The sequence below is a fragment of the Chrysemys picta genome, chromosome 5 (genome assembly GCF_011386835.1).
Source record: "Chrysemys picta bellii isolate R12L10 chromosome 5, ASM1138683v2, whole genome shotgun sequence".
Classification (NCBI taxonomy): domain Eukaryota; kingdom Metazoa; phylum Chordata; order Testudines; family Emydidae; genus Chrysemys; species Chrysemys picta.
The window spans coordinates 11,001,706-11,026,902 of NC_088795.1; the positions used below are offsets into that span (position 1 = coordinate 11,001,706).

The 25,197-nt window shown below is 49.0% G+C and overlaps 1 protein-coding gene and 1 long non-coding RNA gene across 9 annotated transcripts in view; one reads left to right on the top strand and one right to left on the bottom strand.

The window, feature by feature from the left end:
- The first annotated feature begins 3,763 nt into the window (after nt 1-3,763).
- LOC122174294 (uncharacterized) lies at nt 3,764-9,187 on the top strand. The gene is made up of 3 exons (XR_006175899.2): nt 3,764-4,408; nt 4,522-4,615; nt 6,975-9,187. It is a non-coding gene; the product is annotated as an uncharacterized LOC122174294 (long non-coding RNA).
- A 1,578-nt stretch (nt 9,188-10,765) lies between these two features.
- The window catches only part of RBPMS (RNA binding protein, mRNA processing factor), a 133,918-nt gene continuing 119,486 nt past the window's right edge, over nt 10,766-25,197 (bottom strand). For 3 of the 8 annotated variants that reach the window (XR_010601684.1, XM_042856316.2, XM_042856312.2), the window contains one exon: nt 10,766-11,089. Coding sequence is in view for 2 of the 8 variants with exons in the window: in XM_042856316.2 (XP_042712250.1) it covers nt 11,051-11,089 (39 nt within the window). In the remaining 6 variants the exon portion in view is untranslated. Of the gene's footprint in view, nt 12,496-16,011; nt 16,118-25,197 lie in introns of all 8 variants that reach the window. The other 5 variants (XR_006175901.2, XR_006175900.2, XM_042856311.2 and 2 more) reach the window with 3 other exon arrangements.

A 25,197-nucleotide genomic window follows, 5' to 3' on the forward strand; every position in this document is an offset into this window, starting at 1 on the left:
TATTACCGAGCCCTTTCCTAATGATTCCTAACATTGTTAGATTTTTTGACCGCCACTGCACATTGAGTGGATGTTTTCAGAGAACTATCCAAGATGACGCCAATATCTCTTTCTTGAGCGGTAACAGCTAATTTAGATCCCATCGTTTTATATGTACATCTGGGATTATGTTTTCCAGTGTGCGTTACTTTGCCGTTATCTACATTGCATTTAATTTGGCATTTTGTTGCCTGGTCACCCAGTTTTGTGAGATCCCTTTGTAGTTCTTCGCAATCTGCTTTGGATTTAACTACCTTGACTAGTTTTATATCATCTGCAAATTTTACCACCTGATTGTTTACCCCTTTTTCCAGACCATTTATGAATGTGTTGAACAGCACATGTCCCTGTACAGATCCTTGGGCATCCCACTATTTACTTCTCTCTATTGTGAAAATTGACCACATTCCTACCCTTTTTTTTTCTATCATTTAACCAGTTACTGATCCATGAGCAGACCTTCCCTCTTATCCCACGACTGCTTAATTTGCTTAAGAGCCTTTGGTGAGGGCCCTTGGCAAAGGCTCTCTGAAAGTCCAAGTACACTATATCCACTGGATCCCCCTTGTCCACATGTTTGTTGACCTCAAAGAATTCTAATAAATTGTTGAGACACAATTTCCCTTTACAAAAGTTATGTCGACTCCTCCCCAACGTATTGTGTTTATCTATGTGGCTGATAATTCTGTTCTTTACTATCGTTTTATCTGCTTTGCCTGGTACTGAAGTTAGGGTTACCGGGCTGTAATTGCCAGGATCACCTCTAAGCCTTTTTTAAAACTGTCAAAACGTTAGCTACCCACTAGTCATGTGGTACAGAGGCTGATTTAAGCGATAAATTACATACCACCATTACAACTTTTCTCTGCTAGATTGAAGACCCCATTATGTTTCCCCCGTGTAATTACTTATAGACTGTAATCAGTCACCCCTTAACTTCTCTTTGCGAAGCAAAACAGATTGAGATCTCTGGGTATATCTGCACTGCAATGAAAGACCCACAGATGCATTGGCTACTTCCCGCAAAGTTACCGCGATTGAAGAATTCTTCCATCTCCTCCCTGGTTGTTACTGACTGGGAGGGCAGGGGACAGGAGGATTTTGCACGGCTGAATAAGAACACTGACATAAGGCAGGTTGTGGTGCATCTGATCTATAATTCATCACAATCATTCCAGGCTGGAAGAGAGAGGCAAACCAGCCTGGACCAAGAATACCCACTTGGCGGAGGTAGGCTTGCTCCTGTCACTTCCGATATGTGCAGGCAGATGGCAGGCGGGCACAGGGGCTGCTGGGCTCTTGATAGCTTTCATGAGGAGGGATTGGAAGCCAAGGATGATTAGAGAAAGTAAGAGCAACGATACCTGAGTATTTCCTGCTTTGTTGCTCATATTCAGGTTACTGCTAACATTCCAGCCTGGAATTCAGGAACGGGCTGTTGCCTGGAGACGGTTAGCAGAGCAGCTGTGTCCTGGGGAAGGACAGCGGCGGTGGGGATGAAAATGGTTCGAGTTTACCAGAGAACTTTGTGTAACTAGTGTCTGCAGACAGGGACTGCGCTCACTGCCTGTTCACCAAAGGACCCAAGCCTGCTGTCCTGCCAAGTCTGTTCTGCTAGACCCTGGCAGTGCCGGCTTTTTTGCCACCCCAGGCAAAAAAGCCTCCTGCCGCTCCCCCCCCCCCCCAGCGCGGCAGGGGAGGGTGCTGAGCCTGGCCGCGGGCCGCTCTCCCCGACCGGCCAGAGCGCCGGGGGAGGGCGGCGAGCCCACTGCGGCTCTGCTCTCCCCGGTAGCCGGAGCGCTGCGCCGCTCCCCTCCAGGTGTCACCCCAAGCACAAGCTTGGTGGGCTGGTGCCTGGAGCCGGCCCTAGACCCTGGGCCCTGCACTGGGAAGGAGCTGAGTGCCCAACCCTGAAAATCTCCCCACCAATACTTAGGCTCTGTCTACACGACTACTCAGACCTGCCTGCCCCCCGTTAGTGACGTGGTAGGCTCTAGTCATGGCTTCTGTCCACACACAACATGTTTAATCACAGTGAGAGGAATTAATGACACTGAAATCTCCATCACTTGGCGTCTGTCCATCCAGACTGGGCATCTCTTGCTAGATGATCTGCTCCAACTCAACCAGAAGTGATGGTCTCAGTGCAGGAATCACTGGCTGGGATTCTCTAGCTTTTGCTATGCAGGAGATCGGACTAGATGGGCATAGTGGTCATTTGTAGCCTTAAAGCCTATGAAGCTGAGGGGGGATGTGATGTGATTGCTCTCTATAAATAGATCAGAGGGATACATACCAGGGAGGGAGAGGAATTATTTAAGCTCAGTACTAATGTGGACACAAGAACAAATGGATATAAACTGACCATCAGGAAGTTTAGACTCGACATTAGACGAAGGTTTCTAACCATCAGAGGAGGGAAGTTCTGGGACAGCCTCCCAAGGGGAGCAGTGGGGGCGAAAGACATATCTGGCTTCAAGACTGACCGTAATAAGTTTATGGAGGGGATGGTATGATAGGATAGCCTGATTTTGGCAATTAATTGATCTTTGACTATTAGTGGTAAATATGCCCAATGGTCTGTGATGGGATGTTGGATGGGGTGGGATCTGAGTTACTACAGAGAATTCTTTCCTGGGTGCCGGCTGGTGAGTCTTGCCCACATGCTCACGGTTTAGCTGATCACCATATTTGGGGTCGGGAAGGAATTTTCCTCCAGGGCAGATTGGCAGAGGTCCTGGGGGTTTTTCACTTTCCTCTGCAGTGTGGGGCAAGGGTCACTTGCTGGAGGATTCTCTGCACCTTGAAGTCTTTAAACTACAATTTGAGGACTTCAGTAGCTCAGACATAGGTTAGGGGTTTGTTACAGGAGAGGGTGGAGGAGATTCTGTGGCCTGCGTTGTGCAGGAGGTCAGACTAGACGATCATAATGGTCCCTTCTGACCTTAAAGTCTATGCTTCTATGAAACTCATATTTTGCCCTAGCCACATTTGTTTCACTGGTTTGGCCCATGGTTTTTTTCACTTTTGATGAGACCCATAACTGTGTCTGTCTAACCGCTGTCGTCTTCTGTTCAGCTCTGGGTAAGCAGGCCATCCTTGTGCTGTGTTGCTCTGTGCGCATAGCCAACGGGCATTCTGCTCACAATATCCCAGCAGGCACTGAGCCACATACTTGAAGCAGGTCCAGAAGACTGGTTGGCACATGGGTGTGTTCTATATGGACACCCCTCATTGCTGGGATGAGGTGGAAGGAGCGTCACAAACTCAGTACTGAAAAGGAAGAGGCTGCCCCTCAGCCAACCCTAGACCTCACTAAACTGGGCAGCACTTGGGGTGGAATTTTGACGTCCGTGGAATTCTAGTCTTAGAAGTTTCTTTGTGAAAATAGCCTTCGCAGACACAGCTCACGTTTCCGTAGCTGGAACGTTCGTGTCTTTTTGATGCTCAAGCCAGAATAGCATCCTTCTCACACGCCGCTGACCCTGCTGGCTTAGCAGTGAACATGTCGAGGGCAGTGTGTTAATCAGACAGCACCAAGGGCACACGGAGGGAGAAAAGCTATTGAATAAGGAGCTTCCACTTTTACCAAGTACATTTTCTGACCAGGACTGCACTTCAGCGGGTACATTATCCGAGGCATTAAGCACCAGTCTCTTCTCCTCCTGTCTCCATTGTGCATGTTCTTTTTCCATTTGTTCCCCCCCCCCCCCAGCACTAGACTGTTAACAAATACTTCAGGGCACTGCTAATGGCGGCAGTATCTCTTTAGACTAAGTTTCAAAACTCCACTTATGGCCAGGAAGCAACTGGTCGTGTGTAACCGGCTGCGTTAACAATGGCTTTATGGCCACCACAGGCGTCCCGAGAGTGACTTTATAGGACACCTGCACAGTATCCTACTCCTCTGGGCATTTGAAATCCACTTTCCCCCTTGAACACAAGAAGCCCCCAGATGGATCCCGTATCCCATAGCAGCGTGTGTAGTGGTTGTCTCAATAGAAGATAAGGATATGGACACAGCTGTATTTTGTGACTGTTGTGTCACACTACCCCAGGCTTTGATGTGCAAATAGTGCTTTTCTCTCCGTTACCCAGTAGTGTATAGTTCTGACTTTTTGTGTGTCATTGAACATAGAAGATTCCAGTGTGCAGTTTACCCACATCCTTCCCAGGGAGTTATGGGGTGTTAGGTACTTTTCTGTATCCTGGAACCTTTTTCTGACACGCAGGACCTGCGAGGAGCAGCACTGCTGTTGGGCAAGGGTCTCCGAACGGTCATGCTGGAACATTGCTTTCAGTCATTTTCATGACAGACATTATCTGTGTGACTTTCCCTCTTCACTTCTCCAAGGCTCTGAAAACTCAGGTACCAATCTGCTGTAAATACTGCATTTCTATTGAGGGCATGATTATACTTAGCATGTGTGTAGCTCTTTTCATCCACGTTTGCTAACGGGGCCTTTTCATCCCATTACACAGATGGGGCAATAAAGGCTCAGGGGAGGTTACACTTGCCCAAGTGTTTTGCATTTGAAGATGGGCAGATCTGGTTTCCATTGTCTGGATCCTACGTGTGAGTGTTACTAATCTCTGGACTTCCTGTTCAGCGCACAGACCCCGGAACCGTGGGCATGCAGCGAAACAACTGCATGGGATTGCAAGGGGTGGGACGCTAGAACACCGGAAGGTACGGGCTTGTCCCCACCGCAATAGGCAAAAACACATGCCCAATTCCTCAGCCCGCCCTGGGGTACAGTTCGGAGGGATTTTTTCCCTTTGTCACACTCTCCCTCCTGCTTCAGGGCCTATTGCAGGACTGTTCCCCCCGTTTTCAGCTGAGCCCCACCACCCAGGAGGCCCTTTTCCCCAGCAGGTCCCCACTGCCTCCCCTCCCAGGAGACTCTGGTAGCCTCTCCCAGAGACCTCCCTGCTATTCCTTCCATACTGACAGCCCGGCTCCTTATAGGGCACACCTGTGCCTTCCTAGCTGCACCTGATTAGTGATCAGGGCTGGCTGACCCCAGGCTGCTGGCCCTGTAGCACTCATAAGGGACCGTCAGGGTTATCATTACCTGCCCCCTGTATCTTTAAGGGTTTGGAGCTCTGCTAAAGAAGTAAAAAGGAACACTGTGGGTCTCGGAGGGGGTGGTTGTGCTCTGGTCAAGCTGAGCTGGGGTGCGGGGTATGCAGGCTGCCTTTGTTTCTGAATATTACATTCACTACAATTCCTGTGGCTGGGCGCACGTGGGAAGGATTTTACCTTGAATCCAGTCTAGCTGGTTACGTTTAGTTACTAGAAAGTGTTTTAGCTTCATGTCTCTTGTAACCATTTCTGACTTTAATGCCTTATACTTGTGTTCACTTCAAATCAATCTCCTGGTAGTTAAATACGCTTTTATTTTTTAACCAAAACGAATCCAGTGTTGTGTAACTGTAGTGTTGACTCCGGTTAAAGTACCAGACTCTGGTACATTGACCCTCTTACAGGGGCAACGGACCCTAATCCCTGAGCTGCCCAGGAGAGGGCTGGACTTTCTTATGTTCTTATAAGCTAGGAGTGGATGACAGGGCATGGATCACGTGATGATTGCCCCGTTCTAGTCATTGCTTTTGAGGAGTGGGGCATTGGCTGCTGTCAGAAGACAGGATACTGGGCTAGATGAACCAATATGGCCGTTCTTACGGATGGTGCAGAACACACATTTTGGAGAAGATTTAGGTCTGGGAGTGTGTTGGGGTCACCCTGCAGGTGGTAACCAAGGCTCCTGGAAGCCAGAGCATGGCCGTTGTGTGGCTGACAGGCTGCTGGGGTCAGAGCTGCTGGATCAGGCCTGTAGCTAGACACAGACACGCAGGGTGTGACCTGCACGCCAGCAGGCCGTTTGTGAGTGGCCCAGGTTGGGAGTTACAGCAGCAAAGCATTGGGAGGCACCCAAGGTTGCAGGGCAGGTGCTGACACAGCCTCTCCCTGGTCTGGATTGTATCCTGGAATGTGACACCCACCTCAGCCTCTCTCCTGGAATCTCCCCTGGGATGTCTCAGCCTCTTAAGATGAACTTGACTAAACCCAAACTTCCTTTTCTTCCCTTTTCTCTATATCTGTGGGCAATCCCACTGTTCCCTGCCAGTCAGACCTACAACCCGGAGGTGTTTCTGACCCCCCCTCCCGCTCCTTTATCCCACACATCCAGCCCATTCCAAATCCTGCCACCACTTCCCCCTCAGCATCTCGATCCCTCCTCTCTCTCCCAAACACACGCATCGCCCCTTCCACCCCACTAACCTCTTCTTCCTTGCCCAGCGGTCTGCTCATGTTACTTCCTAGTTACAATGCTCCCATTGGCTCCCCATCAAATACCAGTTTGTATTTCAGCTCCTTGTCGCTGCCCTCAAAGCGCAATGTCACTCTGACCCTCCTACATAGCCTCACGTGTCAAGCGTTGCGTGTTGTCCCCTCCACTTTGCCAGTCCCCTCTTTGTAAGATTCTCATACAGTTGCCTACACAGCCCCGTTGCTCATCCCTGTCCCCATTTAAGTCCCTCTTAATATTCCCTTCGCTGCACTGCCTATGGTGAATCAAGGTGATTGTAGATAATTGCCTATTGCTGAGGTCCTTCCCGGAGCCCTGGCTGCTTGATTGGGAGTTGTTCAGCACATGGGCTGTCCTTAGGTTCTCAGAAGGGCCTAGTAGACCGCGGGCACGATCACAACTACCTACTACTACTAATCTGCCTAAATGTGACTTGTATGTTTGTTTAATTAATATTAGCTTAGATGTTAGTGATTTTTAGACATTGGGGCAGATTCACTTCTGTGTGAAAAGATGGACATTGCAAGGGGCTGTAACGTAGCACAAATACAGGCAACTTAGTAGATGGTGTAACAATGACTTGGGACACTTAATGAATGAGTATATTTTTCTCATTTACAGGTGTTCCAACCCATCCTATTTAGTCCACTGGGATTTGACTTGGTGTATTGGCCCTGGAATTCCAGCTTTCCAACCCTATCCTGCTGTCATTGTGGTCACCAGCATGTACACATGCCATGCTGAGGTAAGGGGTGTGTAGGGCATTTCCATAGTTCCATGATGGATTCCCTGGGTCATTTATTACCCCCTTTGCTTGTGGAGACACATGGAACGGTTGGGGTTTGTTTTTATTAAACGTGGGCCCAATGAGCTCTTGAAACACCAGCCCTTGGAACAGCAGGGTCCACTAGACTCCCTAGACTACATGCCTAACTCCTGCTCTGTGTCTGCCAAAAATTCTCTTCTGAACGCGTCTTGGAAAGAAAATAGTGACTGTGCTGTTCACCTTGGGGTTTCCTTAGTGTATAAGGTTGAGAATAGCTTCCCAGGTCATCTCGATTCTCATGGCCTTCATTAATGTGGCACAAACAGGGCTTTTCCCACAGGCAAAGGCCACATTTTAATCATTTTGATGAAGGCTGAGTTTATGTACTATGGTTCTCGAGGCTCTTTCACCAAGATGGCTCTTTTCATCAGTATGTTGTTTTAAGCATCTTACTCTTTGGTAGAGGCTGGTGGGACGTATAAGGACAGAGGCATTGTCACCCACTTTATAATGAACAAATTCTGGTGCAGATTTACGGCCAGAGTTTTAAAAATGCTCGGCACTTGATGGCTCCCACGGGGACATTCCACGTTCCTGTTCTCAGTGGGAGCTGCTGGGCACTTTTGAAAATCTGGCCCTTAGAGCCAGATTTTTAATGATATTTATATGCCTAAAGATGCAAGTAGACACCTAGTGATATGTTTCAAAATCGCCTGATGCCTAATCCCGTTGCAACCAAGGGGAGTTAGGCACCTAGGGCTAGCTACACAAGGGATTTAAGCAACTACATCCAACATTTAGATACTCAGAACCTTTGTTGTGCTGCCACCTAACCCTGCATGTCTGTCGGTGGGCATATGCAAAGCCATCTAAGTCAACCTTCTAGGTGCCTATCTCACACCTAAGCCCCATGGGATTCATGAATTTGGCATTTCCCCCGCCTATCTTGCCTGCAGGGGCCCACTCCAGTAAGTGTGCTCATAGGTGCTCACAAAGGGCATCTACTGGATCAGGTCCCACACCATGTGGTGGTGCTGCCCCCTCTTTTCAGCCAATAGCTCCCTGGTGAGGGCACTCACCTGGGAGGTGGGAGACCCTCCTCTACCTGACCTGGTGCAGGGACTTGAACCTAGATCTCTTGCGTCACCCATGACTTCCCTATCCACTGGGCTAGCAGGTATTCTAGGGTGCAGCTCTCTCAAGCTCTCCTGTTGATGATGGTCCACTTTGTAGAAGTACTGAAATAGTCACTGGAGTAGGGACTTGAACCAGGTCACCCCCCTTAGAGATGATGCCCTAACCATTAGGCTAGAAAATCATTCACATGCTTTCTCTGACCCAATGAATGTTTAGGCACCTAAATACCTTTAACAGTCTGTCCCTTAGTGTCTGCTGTTTGTGTTTTTCATGCGTAACTCAGTGGGAAATCACGCCTTTTGAAAACCTCCAGTGAAGGAGTGTCCACGCGAGGCAGTCTGTTCCTTTGTCCCATTGTCCGTATAGTTAGGAAGTTTTTCCTGAGATTTAATCTAAATCTGCTCTGCTGTAGTTTGAACCCACTGCCTCTTGTCCTGCCCCCGTGGCAAGAGCGAACAACTTTTCTCCATCTTTTTTATGGCAGCCTCTCAAATATTTGAAGACCGCTATCATGTCCCCCTTTAATCTCCTCTTTTCCAAACTAAACATACCCAGTTCCGTCAGTCTTTGCTCGTATGGCTGCATTCCATCCCTCTGATCATCTTTGCTGCTCGCCTCTGGGTCCTTTCCAGTTGTTCTACATCCTTTCTATACATTGGTGACCAAAATTGGACACACTACTCCAGCTGAGGCCTAACCAGCGCCAAATAGAGCGGTACTATCACCTCCCGTGGCTTGCACGCTGTGCCTCTGTTATTGCAACCCAAAATTGCTTCTGCTTTTTTTGCAACAGCATCACACTGTTAACTCATGTTGAGGTTGTGATCCACCACGACTCCCAGATCCTTCTCGGCAGGGCTGCTGCCAAGCCAGGTATCCCTCATGCTGTATTTGTGCATTTGGTTTTTCATCCCTAAGTGTAGCGGTTTCATTTTGTTATCTACAGCCCGGTTCTTCAGTTTATCAAGATCCCTTTGAGTTTTAGCTCCGTCCTCCAAAGTGTTTGCAACCCTCCACCCCCCCAGCTTTGTGTCATCTGCAAATTTGATGGGGAAGCTCGCTATTCCTACACTCAGGTCATTAAGAAAGATGATAAATCACACTGGACCCAGAACAGATCTCTGTGGAACCCCACTCTAGACCTACTTTCAAGCTGACATCATCCCATTAATAGTTACCTGTTGTTTGTGGTTGTTTAACCTATTATATATCCACTTAATGGTAGTTCTGTCGAATCCGCATTTCTCCGGCTTACTTGTCAGAATGTCATGTGGGACTGTGTTCAAAGCCTTGCTCAAGTATATGTATATTATGTCCACCATAATATTCCCACATCCCCAAACCAGCTACCCTGTCAAAGAAGGAAATCAAGCTGATTTGGCATTATTTGTTCTTAGTAAATCCATGCTCGCTGCTAGTGTTCACCCCCTTCATCCTCCAGCTATTTCCAAATTGAATGTTTTATACATTGCTCTGGTAGCTTCCCAGGTATCAAGGTCAGGCTGACTGGTCTGTAGTTCTCCGGCTCCTCCTTTCCCCCCTTTTTAAAGATGGGCACTACATTAGCCTTTCTCCAGTCTTCTAGAACCTTTCCTGTCATCCATGAATTTGCAAATATTAATACCAATGGGGCCGAGATTTCTTCAACTAATTCCTTCAGCATCCTGGAGTGAATAGCATCAGGCCATTCAGATCAGTCAGAAGATCTCTGATGTGTTCTTTACTTATCCCGATCTGCCTCCCTTCCCCTTTATTGTCTCTGGTAACTTCTCTAGTCATCTGGTCGCATGTTATTTTTTGTGAGAAGACTGAAGCAAAGTAGTCATTGAGTAGCTCTGCCTTCTTATCATCTTCCATTCCCAGCTCACCTTCTCCATGAGCAGTGGACCCACACCATCCCTGATCTTCCTTTTTTGTCTGACATATTTGAAGAACCCCTTCTTGTCATTAACGTTCCTTGCCAGCTGTAACTCATTCTTTGCCTGGTCTTTCCTGATTTTGTCCCTACACACTCATGCTATTCCCATGTCTACTTCCTTGATGACATGCTCTGTTTCCTCTCTAAAAGTGCAAAAGGGACCATCGTGAGCACCTGGTTTGACCTCCTGCATAGCACCAGCCAGAAGAGAGTGGGCCGGGCTGGGAGGCCTCTGCATATACAGTCCAAAATCACCCCCCATGTTCGCCCCCCAAATGCTGAAAAACATGAATGCTACTTGCTGCTGACTAGAACTGGTCTGTAATGATCTTAGGTTGGTTGCCTGACAACAATGCTGAGTTATTGAAAATAATGGTTTGCCATGTTTAACAATCACGTACAGTGCTCAGATCTTGTCATTCATTTTCGGATATCAGGGCCTTGTAATATTCATTCTAGAGCCAGTGTGCCAATGTAGTGAAGCCCGTCAGAGCTTCTTGCAGGACTGGGACCCCAGCCACATGTGAGGTTCCCAGGTGCGCGTGGATTGGTCACCCTGCCATAAGCAAAACAGCACCCCAGGCTGTGGTATAAGTTATAATAATCATTGTTTTATTTTTTAAAAATTACAATAGAAAAGTACCTTTAAACATATTTCAAAAAAGCAGAGTAGACAACGTGGATGTTTCTTTCCTCCATTACCCAAAACAAATACAGAAAATCAGCTTTGTAAAGAACTAGTCTATTGGTTAGAATACTTATACACGTCAGTTTAGATTTATTTAAACATTTGTCTTAGAATTTAATCTGTTCTCAAGTTATCCTTGTCGCTTTGTTTAAACAAAAGTAGAATTTCTGTTTTTCTGTCTTATGCTTTCAGCTATCGTGGTCTTGGGACTGAAGAATTCTCAACATCTGCATTTCCACAAAGAACAATTGTGTTGTCGTCATAAAAACACTGACATCACTACGTGTTCAGCACAAGGTGAACAAAACTACGGGGAAACCTGTGAGCACACGTTCACCACACTTGCCAACAATCAGGTCCTTCTTGAACCAATCAGTGCAGGCTGCGGAATAGCATTGCTTACGGGTGAGTGGGTGGAGAGAGAGTTGCCTTTAGGGGTAAGGAGCTGTCAATCCTTTTACAAGAAAACAGACTCATTTTTATATTCTATTCCTATGCAGAGTGAAAAGCAATGGGGAAAAGGAATGTACTGGTAAAATGAGCTTCTTGTCGCTGGTACCGTATTCTCAGTAGACATTACCAATATTGCTTCAAGACAATGACTGGAGTAAAGAACAGGGTTTAGCAGAAAATGTCAACGCCTCCCTTTTTGGCTTCACTTTTGCATTGAAAATACCAGTATATTGCATAACAAGGAGCTGGACTGGCATAAACTGTTCATTGAGGCCCTAATTCAACAAAGCACTTAAGTGTAGCTGTAAGCATGTGTTTAAGTCCCATTAACTTCAACTAGACTTAAGCATGGTCTTGAGTGTGTTGCTGAATTGGGGTCAACTTTTTCTCATTACAGCAGTTTACATTGCCAATAAAAATTTCAAGCCATTACCGGAACCAGCCCTTCCTGCCCCTGGAAAGATACCATGTGACCCAGCAAATGTAACTGTCCCTGAAGTAAGCACAAGGAGAGCCCTCGTTAATAAGTCTCCACTTGCTCCATGCATGGCTTTTCCCTGCACAGCTCTCTGCTAGCCTAAAGCCTCACCCTGCAAAATGTAACTGTAGCCCTAAGGTAGAAAAATTATACTAAGTTGTTTTCTGATTGTCCTGCCTGATAGGATATGGTACACTGGGGAATAAAACCCTAATACTGTAAATATACCCAGATCTGTAGTTCAGCACATTTTAACTCCGCCCAGCCTAAGCACAATGCCTATAAACCTAACAATACAATTATTTAATTCTGAACAAGATTTAAAAACATGTCTTGAATGCATGCAGCTTACAAAAAAGAAAAAAAAAAGAGAGACTCTTAATTGCACGCATTCAAAAGTCAAGCACAAAACTTGTGATCTAACCCGGTGTAAGATCATTATACGCACAATGTTTGGTATAAAAATACTTGCTCTCTTTTGGCTTTGATAGTTGGCTTTTTTGTTTGAAAATACTTTTCAAACTATACAGCAATGACTGTCCGACTGTGCTTTCACGAGTAACACTCTTCCTTACAATAATACAGTGTAAAAAAGGAAAACATCATTATTTTGTCTGCTTTTTTCTTCTACGAGAGCAGATGTGTGATAGAGGCTGTGGCAAAGTCTTGAAGGAATCAAAACTTGTGTGAGGTTTTTCAAGCCTGCAACAATGGAGAGAAACGTGTGTTAGAACAGCCTTTGAGATCTTGGAATGGAGGAGATTAAAAGTAACTGGATTTGAAGGATGCTTTAGATGCATTCGCATGCAGTAGTATGTGCCTGGAGAGTTGTCATACACATCTAATGAATGAGTTCTCTGGGCACCTGCAACAGGGAGAATTTATTTTTAAATAAGACATGGGTGTATGTGTGTATGTACGTACAGCGGATAGAAGGCTGCTGGAGAGGGAAATTATTACCACATAATAGACATATAGATTTGAAGGCCAGAAGGGACCATCAGAACAATATAGTGGCCACATGGGGTCAGACCAATGGTCCACCTAGCCCAGTATCCTGTCTTCTGATAGTGGCCAGATGCTTCTGAGGGAATGAACAAAACAGGGCAATTACTGAGTGATCCATCCCCTGCCATCCAGAGCATGGGGTTGTGCCCCACACCATCTTATGGACCGATCCTCCATGAATTTATGTAATTCTTTTTTTAACCCAGTTATACTTTTGGCTTTCACAACATCCCTTGGCAATGAGTTCCACAGGTTGGCTGTGCATTGTGTGAAGAAGTACTTCCTTTTGTTTGTTTTAAACTAGCTGTCTATTAAATTCTTTGGGTGGCCCCTGGTTCTTGTCCCTTTCCTAATGGTTCCTCACATTATGTTCGCTTTTTTGACTGCTGCTGCAAATTGAGCCGATATTTTCAGAGAACTATCCACAGTGACTCCAAGATCTCTTTCTTGAGTGGTAACAGCTAGTTTAGACCCCAGCATTCTGTATGTATAGTTGGGATTATACTTTCCAATGTGCATTACTTTGCAATTATCCACATTGCATTTCATCTGCCATTTTGTTGCCCAATCACCCAGTTTTGTGAGCTGTTTTTGTAACTGTTCGCAGTCTGCTTTGGACTTAAATATCTTGAGTTGTTTTATATCATCTGCAAATTTTGACACCTCATTGTTTACCCCCTTTTCCAGATAATTTATGAGTATGATGAACAGCACAGGTCCCAGTACAGATTCTTTTGGGATCCCACTATTTACCCCTCTCCACAGTGAGAACTGACCATTTCTTCCTACCCTTTGTTTCCTGTCTTTTAACCAGTTACTGATCCATGAGAGGACCTTCCCTCTTATCCCATGACTCCTTATTTTGCTTAAGAGCCTTTGGTGAGGGACCTTGGCAAAGGCTCTCTGAAAGTCCAAGTTCAATATATCCACTGGATCCCCCTTGTCCACATGCTTGCTGATCCCCTCAAAGAATTCTAATACATTGGTGAGGCACGATTTCCCTTTACAAAAACTGTATTGACTCTTCCCAACAAATCATGTTCATCTATGTGTTTGATAAGTCTGTTCTTTACTATAATTTCAACCACTTTGCCAGGTACTGAAGTTAGGCTTACCAGACTATTATTGCCAGGATCTTCTCTGGAGCCTTTTTTAAAAACTGGCGTTAGATTAGCTCCCCTCCAGTCATCTGGTACAGAGGCAGATTTAAGCGATAGGTTACAATCTCATATTTGTGTTCCTTCAGAACTCTTGGGTGAATGCCATCTGGTGCTGGTGACTTATTGCTGTTCAATGTATTGATTTGTTCCAAAACCTCCTTTACTGACACCTCAGTCTGGGACAGTTTCTCAGATTTGTCACCTAAACAGAATGGCTCAGGTGTGGGAATCTCCTTCACATCCTCTGCAGTATTCATTTAGCTTCTTCGCAATGGACTTGCCTTCCTTGAGTGCTTCTTTAGCACCTTGATTGTCCAGTGGTCCCTACTAATTGTTTGGCAGGCTTCCTGCTTCTCGTGGGCTTTAAAAAAAAATTGCTGATAGTTTTTGTGTCTTTTGCTAGTTGCTCTTCAAATTCTTTTGTGCCCTGCCTAATTGTACTTTTACACATGACTTACCAGAGTTTATGTTCCTTGCTATTTTTCTCGCCTTTCTATTTTCCAGGATGCCTTTTTGCCTCTAACTGCCTCTTTTAGTCTATTGTTTAGCCCTGGTGGTGTTTTTTTTTGGTCCTCTCACTGGTTTTTTTATTTGGGGTATACATTTAGCATGTGCCGCTATTATGGTATTTTTAAAGAGTTTCCATGCAGGTTGCAGGCAGTTCACTCTTGTGACTGTTCCTTTCAATTTCCATTTAACCAGCTTCCTCATTTTCGTGTCGTTCCCCTTTTTGAAGTTAAATGCTGCTGTAGTGGGCTTCTTTGGTATTTTCGCTCCCACAAGGATGTTAAACTTAATTACATTATGGTTACTAATAACACGCGGTTCAGCCATAGTCACCTCTTGGACCAGCTCCTGTGTGCCACTTAGGACTAAATCAAGAACTGCCTCTCCTCCCCTTTTGGGTTCCAAGACCAGCTGCTCCAAGACACGGTCATTACTGGTGTCTAGAAATTTTATTTGTGCATCCCGTCCTGCAGTGCCGCATGCCCACTCAATATGGGGATCATTGAAATCACCCAGCGTTACTGAGTTTTCTATTTTTTTAGCCTCTCTAATCTCCCTGATCATTTCAGATTCCATCACCATCCTGGTCAGGTAGTTGGTAGTATATTCCTCCTGCTGTATTCTTATGATTCAAACAGGGAATTTGTATCCATAGAGATTCCTTGGTACAGTTTAATCCATTTAAGATATTTACTATATTTGACACTCTTTCTTTCTTTCCCATATAGTACAACTCCCCCACCATACACATCGCTGTGTATTTTGTATCCTGGTATTAACATATCCCATTGATTATCCTCATTCCACCACGTTTCTGTGATGCCTATTATAATAATATTCGCATTTAGTACCAGGCAGTCAAGTTCACCCATCTTAGTATATAGACTTCTAGCATGTATATACAAGCACTTATACAATTTGTCACTGTTTAGTTGTCATGTGATGTAATTGAATAGGATTCTTTTTCAAATGACTGTTTCTTTTCAGCGGCTTCTGGGACTTTATCAACTTCTGTCCTCTCTGCTTCACTAGGCTATAGAGAATCCCCGTTAACAGATCCTCCCCTAAGGGATCTTTCTTTCTGAACCTTGTGCTCCTCTCCACCTGTTGGCTTTCCCCCAGGCCCTAGTTTAAAAAGTCACGGACCACCTTTGTAATTTTGCATGCCAGCCGTCTGGTTCTATTTTGGTTTAGGTGGCGCCCATCCTTCCTGTACAGCTGCAAAGTGCTTTGCATGGCGGGCAGGTGACTGTCCAGCTCTGCACCCAGCATGTGGGCTAATGAATGTATTCTTCTCTATGTGCCCCTGCTACTGCATCTGTGCCATTTGCCACGTAGACACAGGAGCATGGTGAAGTGCCAGTCCCAGGATTCACTGCGCTGGACACTGCATCCTCACTGCAGGTCTGAGACCATAATTCTCTCACATGATGACTGTAAGCACCACTGCAGCTTAGGGGTGAAGAAGCTGACCCCGCTCCTTGGCTGCCAGGAGGGTTTCATCCCCAAAGCAGTGTGTGGTTAGTGATTGCCTCTAACTTACCAGCACACTGTAGTTTTGCAGGAGGGCATGAGAAACCAGTAGCCACCTTCAAAGGCTCCATTAATACCCACAAGACTGATTGTAGCCACCATCACACACCTGATACCTGTGACAGAAAAAAGACAGGCACAGTCAGAAACTCCACAGGAACCGTGTATGTTTCTGAATTGACACGGGGGTCTAGAAATCCAAGCGGAGGGGCACCAAACAACAAAGAACTTGATGCCATTCATGCGACACTGACTGTGTCCAAGTTGTCAACAATGGAGGTGATCACATCTGTTTCAGAGGAGCAAGGGGCTGGATGCACAGCCCCAGGAAAGGGTGAAGCCGCTGGAAGTGGCCTCATGCCTTCACGGGTGACCTGGGAGGCTGCTGTGGTGGCAATGTCAGGAGTTTGGCCTCATATCCTGCTAAGGAGGTTTGTGGGGGACAGGCTGTGCGTGAAAGTAGCTAGAACTACCATTCTCTTTGTTGTTTGTGCAGTTACAGCTGAATTAATTTTACGCTTCATAAACGCACTGTTCAGTTCCTAACTCTCCACTGGACTTCCTTAACTGGTGGCTTAAACGCAGCAAACGTCTGCACTGGGCTTGCCAATCCCAACACCCTGACCCCAGGAGCAAATGATCTCATACTAGATGTTCAACATACTAGACCGGTAACTAAGACGAGTCACTGGGCAGAACAAATCAAACCCAGCAGTGAGCCCAGCTGCCACAGATCCCTGCCCAGAACTGTCGCGGTCCCAGGACCTTGCCACAGTGACGTGCAAAGCTCAGGCAGCCACTCCCCAGAAATAGGCAGTAACCACACAATTGAGGTGCAAATCAGGAGGCACCTGGCACAGTCTGAGCCAGCGAAGAGCGACAGTGACCCTGTGTGCCTGGGACACATCCCACTGCCCTGTTCCCACTAGGAAGGAGTGCCAGAGAGACAAGTGGAACGCCCCAAGTCGCTGCTACGGCAGTGCAGCAAGACGCATGAGACAGACTGCACTAGGCGTGAAGAGCCCTGCCTCTCGACTGGGCAGTCCGAACATTTCCTGCCATTGCTCACTCTGAACCGTAAGTGTCGCCTCTGTACCTAGGGCATCTGCAGCCTTCCCCTTTTCTGCCAGCCCTAATAAATACCCTCTCCCGTAGCCATGTGAGTGGTTAGTGCGATCCACCAGGGCTGGCGCCTACAAGGCCTAGCTGCCGAAGCACCTACAATGCTTGTCTCTGAGTCGTAGTACACCCAGCATGCTACTGGCACCATAGGGGTTTGGTGTGCCTGGCCCTGAGCACCCCAATAATGACAGCATGATTGAGCCCTTAATGAATTAGACTGGCTGTGCTGCAGGGGGAACGTTTCCCCGCCTCTCCGACTTTCAGGGATTCATACAGGGTCACACAGAAAATCTGCAAAAGAGCTGGGAACAGAACTCTGCTGGAGACAGAACCCCGTCCTTCGAGACCCTCGCAGGGGGAGCCCTTCTCCTGCCCGAGCACCGTCACCAGTCTGTTTTGGAGAGAAATGTGGGGGCCTCATTTCTCAAACGACAAGATGTGTTAATCCCCGCGTGCAGCGAGGCGCAGGGGCTGTTCTTTCCTGGGCTAGGTTGTGTTGCTGCAGAAGCCAGAGTACCGCGGGGGAACTAATAATACACCATTCCCAAATATGGCATTGTGTACGTTTCCACTGGTGCTGTTGGAGCAATCCGTATTTTGGAAAAAAAAAAAAAAAGCTGCTTCCCAAACGTTCAAAACAGATTCTTCATGCTTCGCTTTCTAATACGCAGGCATGAAAATAGCCACTGGACATCATGTCCTTTCCTAAAAAGACAGTACCAAGATGCGGAGGTGTAAATGCAACAGCCATAAATTTCCAGCAATGCCGGTTTTGATCTGTTCTGGGGTCTCCAGCTAGCTGTGAGGGCCTGGGAAGAGTCAAGCTAACGATGTGGCTGGGTGGAGTCATGCGTGGGCTTGGTGGCTTGGAGTGGGGAGCGCTCCCTCAAACAGTACGCAACCCCCTTTCGCAGCACCTCCCCCGCCAGCTGTTGTGCAGTCTGTCCAGCTCGTGAGCTTTCATTGCTCACTGGTGGGAATTTTTCTTGTTGTCATCTTAGAAGGTGGTGTTAGTGGGGGTGGGAGGCTGGGAGTGGGAATCTGACTCGGTTACTACTAGCGAGTGGACAGGCTCCTCCCCCTTTGCTCTTGTTTCTGTGGGGTGGGCTGGGAGGGTTTTTGGGAAGGGGTAGCTGGATGATGGGAAGGGGTAGGCGGGTTTGGTTAAAAAGCACTTCGCAAGATGCACCGTTGGGATTTCGGCTGTCTGTCCGTCTGTCACCCCTATGGCTGGTTGGCTTGTAAGCTCTTCAGGGCACAGACTGCTTCTTAGTCTGTGTTGTGCAGGGCCCAGCGCAGTGGGAGGGGCGCGATGCTGCGTTGTGGGCACGCTGGGGTTGAGTCAGGAGGGAACTCATTGTAACTGCCTTGGATTGCTCCATGCGTACCGTGCTGGGAGGGGAATGAAATCTACATTCTCTCTTTCCCCAGGGCCTGGAGAATTAGCACCCAGGAACGAAAGGCCTCCCTGACATGGTACCGATGGCTCTGAATACTGAACTGGAGGGGCATGAGCCCTCTGAGTGGAGGTGGCTTGTTGCCCATGGTAACAGGGCTAGCAAAGGGAGAGGGCTGGGGAGAGCTGGCCCTGCCCTAGCGTGAAGCCCAGCAGAGAGATGCTGGGAAACAGCTGATCAGCACCTCATGATTGGCCCACACACTCAGCTGGCCAATATAAAGGGGGAAAATCAGGAGAGAGGAGCTGGTAACCACTGCAGGCAGACCAGCCAAACCTGTGGAGCTCCCCTGCAGGGTCAGAGAGGGCCACAGCTGGTAGCTGCCAGAAGACCCCAGTCTGAACCCCCTAACCAGACTATTTGTGTTGCTTTTTGCACACTTGTCTGTCTTGTTTGTGAAGACAATAAACAGAGCCCCGAAGACAGGAACAGAAAATGAACCTGGGTGTGTCTGATTGTCTATTTCCAGCTGGTGACTAGAGCCACCAGGGTACACATAATGGAGAATGCGGGCATAGCTTTCCATGGCCCGGGGAGAAGCCTGGGTCTTGCTGCTCTTGTGACATGGAAAGGAGAGCGGCGGCCGCAACAGTGCCTGACAGCTACAATTGCAGCAGCAGCAAACGTTGTTCCAGCAGAAGCATCAAGAGGATCATCAGCAATTCATGTTCAAAATATTGGCTTGGGACCCCCACATTCTACAGGTTGGTGCAGGTTGCCAGCGTGGGAAGAGGCGCCCTCGCTAAGATGGGACCAGAGGATGACCCGCAGTCCTTCCGAGAGACCTTTGAGCAGGTGGCTGAGGCCTGCTGACCCCAGTGTTCAGTTTTGTATTGACTGCCACAAAGTACATGCAGTTTCTAAATTTGATGCGTAGCGTACGCTTAGGATTGATGAGATGCTAGATGAACTGGGGCAGGCCCAAAACCTAACAACACTGGCCCTTACTAGGGGTTACTGGCAAAGCCCCTTCATAGAATCATAGAATATCAGGGTTGGAAGGGACCTCAGGTGATCATCTAGTCCAGCCCCCTGCTCAAAGCAGGACCAATCCCCAGACCGATTTTTACTCCAGTTCCCTAAATGGCCCCCTCAAGGATTGAGCTCACAACCCTGGATTTAGCAGGCCAATGCTCAACCCACTGAGCTATCCCTCCCCCCTTCACCCTAGAGCTCACTGCACGTGCCACACTTAACAGCCTCTACCAATTCCAACCCTTCCGTTTGGTCTCCATGGGGGCCCAGTGACATTTCCAAGACTTATGGCTAAGCTCCTCCTACCTCGCTGGGTGTATGCTGCGGCCTACCTGGGTGATGTTGTGATTTATACAAGGAGCTGGGCAGAACATCTCCAGCGGGTCAGAGCGGTGCTCTCGTCTGGGCCTCACTGCCAACCCCATGAAATGTTGGACTGGATGTGCAGAGACAAAATACCTGAGATACCCTGGGGAAATGGGAGAATCGAGCTGCTGGTAGACAAGGTAGAGGCTCTTGTAGACCTGCCAGTCCCTGCCACTAAGCGACAAGTCAAATCTTTTCTGGGGCTAGCTGGATAGTATTGGCAATTTGTACCCTGGTTCTTCACAATCAGTCACTTTAATGAACCTTCTGCACAACAAGGCCCCACGGAAGGTGCCCTGGGCTCCTGCATGTGCAGATGCATTTGGGATATCAAGTGAATCCTTTGCAACATACCAGTGCCACGTAGCCCGGACTTTACGAGGGACTTCATCCTGCAGATGGATCTCTGAATGGGGGGAGGGGCTATCCTTGAGGATGGGGAACACCCCATGCGACATCTGAGGAGACAGTTCCTGCCCTGGGAACAAAACTAGGCAGTGATTTGAAACGGAGCGCCTGGCGGTATTGAGGCCCTGAGGTACTATTTGCTTGGCGCAAACTTCATCCTCATCACTGATCCTGCTATGTGCGAGACAACCCCCCAGATGGACACAGTGGTACCTAGCCCTGCAACTGTATGTATTTACAGTTCACTACCGGCCCAGAGCCATACACGTAAACGCAGACTTTTTTTCACGGGAAGGAGGCAGGTTGGTGGACAAAGAATGTATCCTGGGCACCACTCTTGGAGGTTGGGGCGGGAGGGAAGAGCATGTAATAGCGCACGCTGCCCCCTTTAAGTCCTGGGGACTGGGGGAACAGGGAGCAGCTGACCCTGCCCCAGACAGAAGCCCACCAGCCAGGTGCAGAGAATCAGCTAACGCCTCTGATCAGCACTGCATGATTAGCTCATGCTCTCAGCTGGACAATATAAAGGGGGGAAACGAGGAGATGGTAACCAGAGTAAGAGGCTGTGGGCAAGTGGACAGACCCTGTGGCGCCCCGCCCCGTGGAGCCGGGGAGGGTCCTATCTGGTAGCTGCCAGAGGCCTACAGTCTGAACCCCTCGCCAAACTGTTGTTTGTGTTGCTTTTTGCACACTTTCCTTTCTTGTTTGCAAAGACAATGAACAGAGCACCGAAGAAAGGGGCAGAAATCTAGCCTGGGCATGGCTGCTGGTCTCTTTCCAGCTGGTGGGGAGGAACACCAGCGCACACCCATACGGATGGGAGGCTGAGCAAAGGGGAGTCCAACTGAACAGGCTTGATAAGACCATGTGATCAGGGTCTGAGAGCCTGTTGCCAGGGCACCTGCGTGTCCTATAAAGAACAGAGATGTGGGGCCAGCCGGGCCCTGAACGTGCCTTTTGCAAGGAGAGAAGCAAAGTTAAGGAGGGGCGCGACAGCCTCTGAGCTGTAAGTACCTCCGTGGGGAACAAATATTTAACAACAGGCTCTTCAGTCTAGCAGAGAAAGGGATAACACGATCCAACGGCTGGAAGTTGCAGCTTGACCCATTCAGACTGGAAACAAGTGTGTAAGGGTACGTCTATACTGCCCACTGGATCGACGGGTAGTGTTCGATGTATCGGGGATCGATTTATCGCGTCTCGTCTAGACGCAATAAATCGGTCCCTGAGTTGGCAAGAGGATTAAGCGGAGTCGACGAGGGAGCCGCGGCCGTGAGGACGGCCAGGTAAGTTGAACTAAGATATTTCAAATTGCGTCTCTTAGTTCAAACCCCCCCACTAGTGTAGCCCAGGCCTAAGTGTGAATAATTAGCCACTGGGATAATGTACCACGGATCATGGTGGATTCTCCATCAGTGACCATTTTAAAATCAGGACGGGATGTTTTTCTGAACGATCTGCTCTAGGAGTTACTATGGGGAGGTTCTCTGGCATGTGTTACACAGGAGGTCGGACTAGATGACCACAATGGTCCTTTCCGGTCTCAGAAACTATAAATCCCCGGGGATGCAGGCTTTCTCTCCGCCAGATTGCGGTCAGTGCTTCCGGACTAGCGAATAGATGTAGCAGCACTTCAGCAACGTCAGTCTGAGGCACGTCTGTATTTTTAGTCCAGGACACGTGAGTTTTCTCTAGTCATGTTGGCGTTCTATAGAATCACTGACTGTAAGGTCAGAGTGGCCCATTGTGCTCATCTAGTCTGACCTGCACAGCACAGGCCAGTCTGTCACCCAGTGACTCCTGCCTCAAGCCCACAACCTGTGGCTGACGAGAGTGGAACAATCCAGCTTATCTTTTAGTAAGTATCAGTTGCCATGGTTAGTAATATTACTGGTAAAATTCTGCATCAGATTTCCAATTTGATGCTTGCTGACTGCACCTTCAGCCATTGGTTGTGCCTGTGAGGCACTGGGCTCTCTCGGAGACGGTGTGCCGGCCCGGCCCCGGGGTCCGTACGAAGCGCCGGGCTCTCTCGGAGACGCTGCGCTGGGCTGGCCCTGGGGTCTGTACGAAGCGCCGGGCTCTCTTGGAGACGCTGCGCCAGCCCGGCCCCGGGGTCTGTACGAAGCGCCGGGCTCTCTTGGAGACGCTGCGCCAGCCCGGCCCCGGGGTCTGTACGAAGCGCTGGGCTCTCTCGGAGACGCTGCGCCAGGCCGGCCCCGGGGTCTGTACGAAGCGCCGGGCTCTCTCGGAGATGCTGGGGTCTTTCCAAAGTGGAATGCCTGGCTGGTGCTAGGGTCTCTCTGAAGCAGTGCACCTTGGTGGCCCTGAGGTCTTTCTTAGGTGCCAGGGTTTCTCCAAGCTCTCCCACTACGCTCTCTCTGAGGCAGCATGCCCGGCTGGCACTCAGGTCTCCCCAAGGCACTGGGGTGAAGCTGGGGTGGCACACCTAGCTAGGGCTGGGGCACTCTGCTGGCGTGTAGGTCTTTCTTAGGTGCCAGGGTCTCTCTGAGGTGGCACACCTGGCTGGCACTGGGGCCTCTCCAAAGCACCAGGGTATCGCTAAGGCAGCAAATCTGGTTGTTGTTGGGATCTTTCCAAGGTACCAGGTGTCTCTGAGGTTGGATACCCGGCTGGCACTGAGGTCTCTCCAAGGTACCAGGGTCTCTCAGAGATGGCACACCTGGCTGGCTCTGGGGTTTCTCCGAGGCGCCAGGTATCTCTGAGTTGGCACATCTAGCTGGTGCTGGGATCTCTCTGAGGCAGTGCCTCTTGCTGGCACAGAGGTCTTTCTTAGGTGCCAGGGTCTCTCTGAGGAGGGACACCTGGCTGGCACTCAGGTCTCTCCGAGGCACTGGGGTCTCTCTGATGTGTCACACCTGGCTGGCACGGGGGTCTCTCCAAGGCACTGGGGTCTCTCAGAGGTGGCACTCCTAGCTGGTGCTGTGGTTTCTTCTATGTATTTGTTTATCTTAGGGTATGTCTGCACAGCAACTGAGAGGGTGTTTCCCAGTGCGGAGGGACAGACTTGTGCTAACTCTGCAGGAGGCAGTGAACTAAAAATAGCAGCGTGGCTGTGGATCCCAGGCAGCAGCCTGGGTTAGCCACCCTAGCACAATCCCACCTGACCTGTGGGCACATACTCGGGGTGGCTAGCCCGAGCTGTGACCTGTCACTTGTAATGCACTGGCTTGAGCAGCGCTGGCTCATGTGGTCTCCCCGGGCTGGGACGAATACTCCCAGCTGCCGTGTAAACATTAAAGCCAAGATTTTCTAAAGCCACTCGTGATTCTGGGGTCCAATTCGTGACCGCTTGTGGTGTTTGTTTTTCAGGTGCCTGGGTACAAGTTTCCAGCACTGCCGGGCAGACCCAGCCTTGGAGATCAGGCCCTTCTGAGGGCTCTCAAATTGGGCACTGAAAGGCACTAACGGATTGCAAAAATCTTGCCCGAAATGGCTCTAGCGCGTCTGTGTCAGGATGTCTTGCTGCTGCTCCCATAAGTCTCAGAGCAGAGGTCTGCTCAGGCCTAATGTCTGAGCCCGACCTGAACCCAGCCCAGACCCAAGCCCCAGCCTGAGAGGCGTGAATCACTTTCTGACCCGACACTTCCCCCTGAACCTGAGTGAGTGCCAGCACCGCCTCTTGCCCGGGCGGTTGGCCTGGTGGTGGCTGCGGCTGCTGCCCCCTGCTGGCTGTGTGCCGTGGAGCCAGCGGTGCTGGGACTTGTTGGCGCACTCACTGCACAGCAGAAGGAGGTTGTGGTAGCCGGCGGGAGCGGGGCAAGCAGCCACCGTCACACCAACACCCAGGCAGGACGAGGAGAGCCAACCTGACCGAAGCCCGAGAGGGTCCAGTTGTTTTCCCACCTGCCCCAACGCGGGCCCAACACTCGTAGTCAGGTCCTCCTGTCGGGTTCAGGTCAGGCTGCATAGCTTGAGCACACGGGGCTAGGCACTGGCCTGCTTGCCCAGATCATGAGTTATGAGGAGAGGCTGAGGGGACTGGGATTGTTTAGTCTGCAGAAGAGAAGAATGAGGGGGGATTTGCTAGCTGCTTTCAACAACCTGAAGGGGGGTTCCAAAGAGGATGGAGCTCGGCTGTTCTCGGTGGTGGTAAATGACAGAACAAGGAGCAATGGTTTCAAGTTGCAGTGGGGGAGGTGTAGGTTGGATATTAGGAAACACTATTTCACTAGGAGGGTGGTGAAGCACTGGAATGGGTTACCTAGGAAGGTGGTGGAATCTCCTTCCTTAGAGGTTTTTAAGGCCCGGCTTGACAAAGCCCTGGCTGGGATGATTTAGTTGGGGATTGGTCCTGCTTTGAGCAGGGGGTTGAACTAGATGACCTCCTGAGGTCCCTTCCAACCCTGATCTTCTATGATTCTATGATCAGAGTGGGAGAGCAGGGCCTCAGAAGAGGCTTGCAGCCCAGTGATGGGGCAGGAGGTGCTTACCGCTAATGAAGAGCTGTGGCTGAGCAGAGGATGGAGGGAATCTAGCCCTGCCAGCCTGGCCCCTTTGCTAGGCACTAATCTCTCACTGAGGACATGTGCAGGTGCTTAGTTGGACATTACATACAACATCACAGCTAGCCAGATGCGACAGCGTTCGCTGAGCTGCCTTACGAAATGTATCCCCTGGGTTTTATTTGTGACAGTCACCGTTATTGAGCTTTATATTTCAAATGCACAACTAGTGGGGAGTGTGAGGGAAAGGGGGAGGCTGTCTGGCCATAGTCCGTATCACTGGGAGGGACGGTCCGCCCTGACTCCAGGAGCTCGCAGTGGTGGGTGAACTCGACATGTGTATGGTGGGAAGACTGTTGAACCCTTTTATCTGAGCTGCATGTCAAGAATCACAAGGAGTTT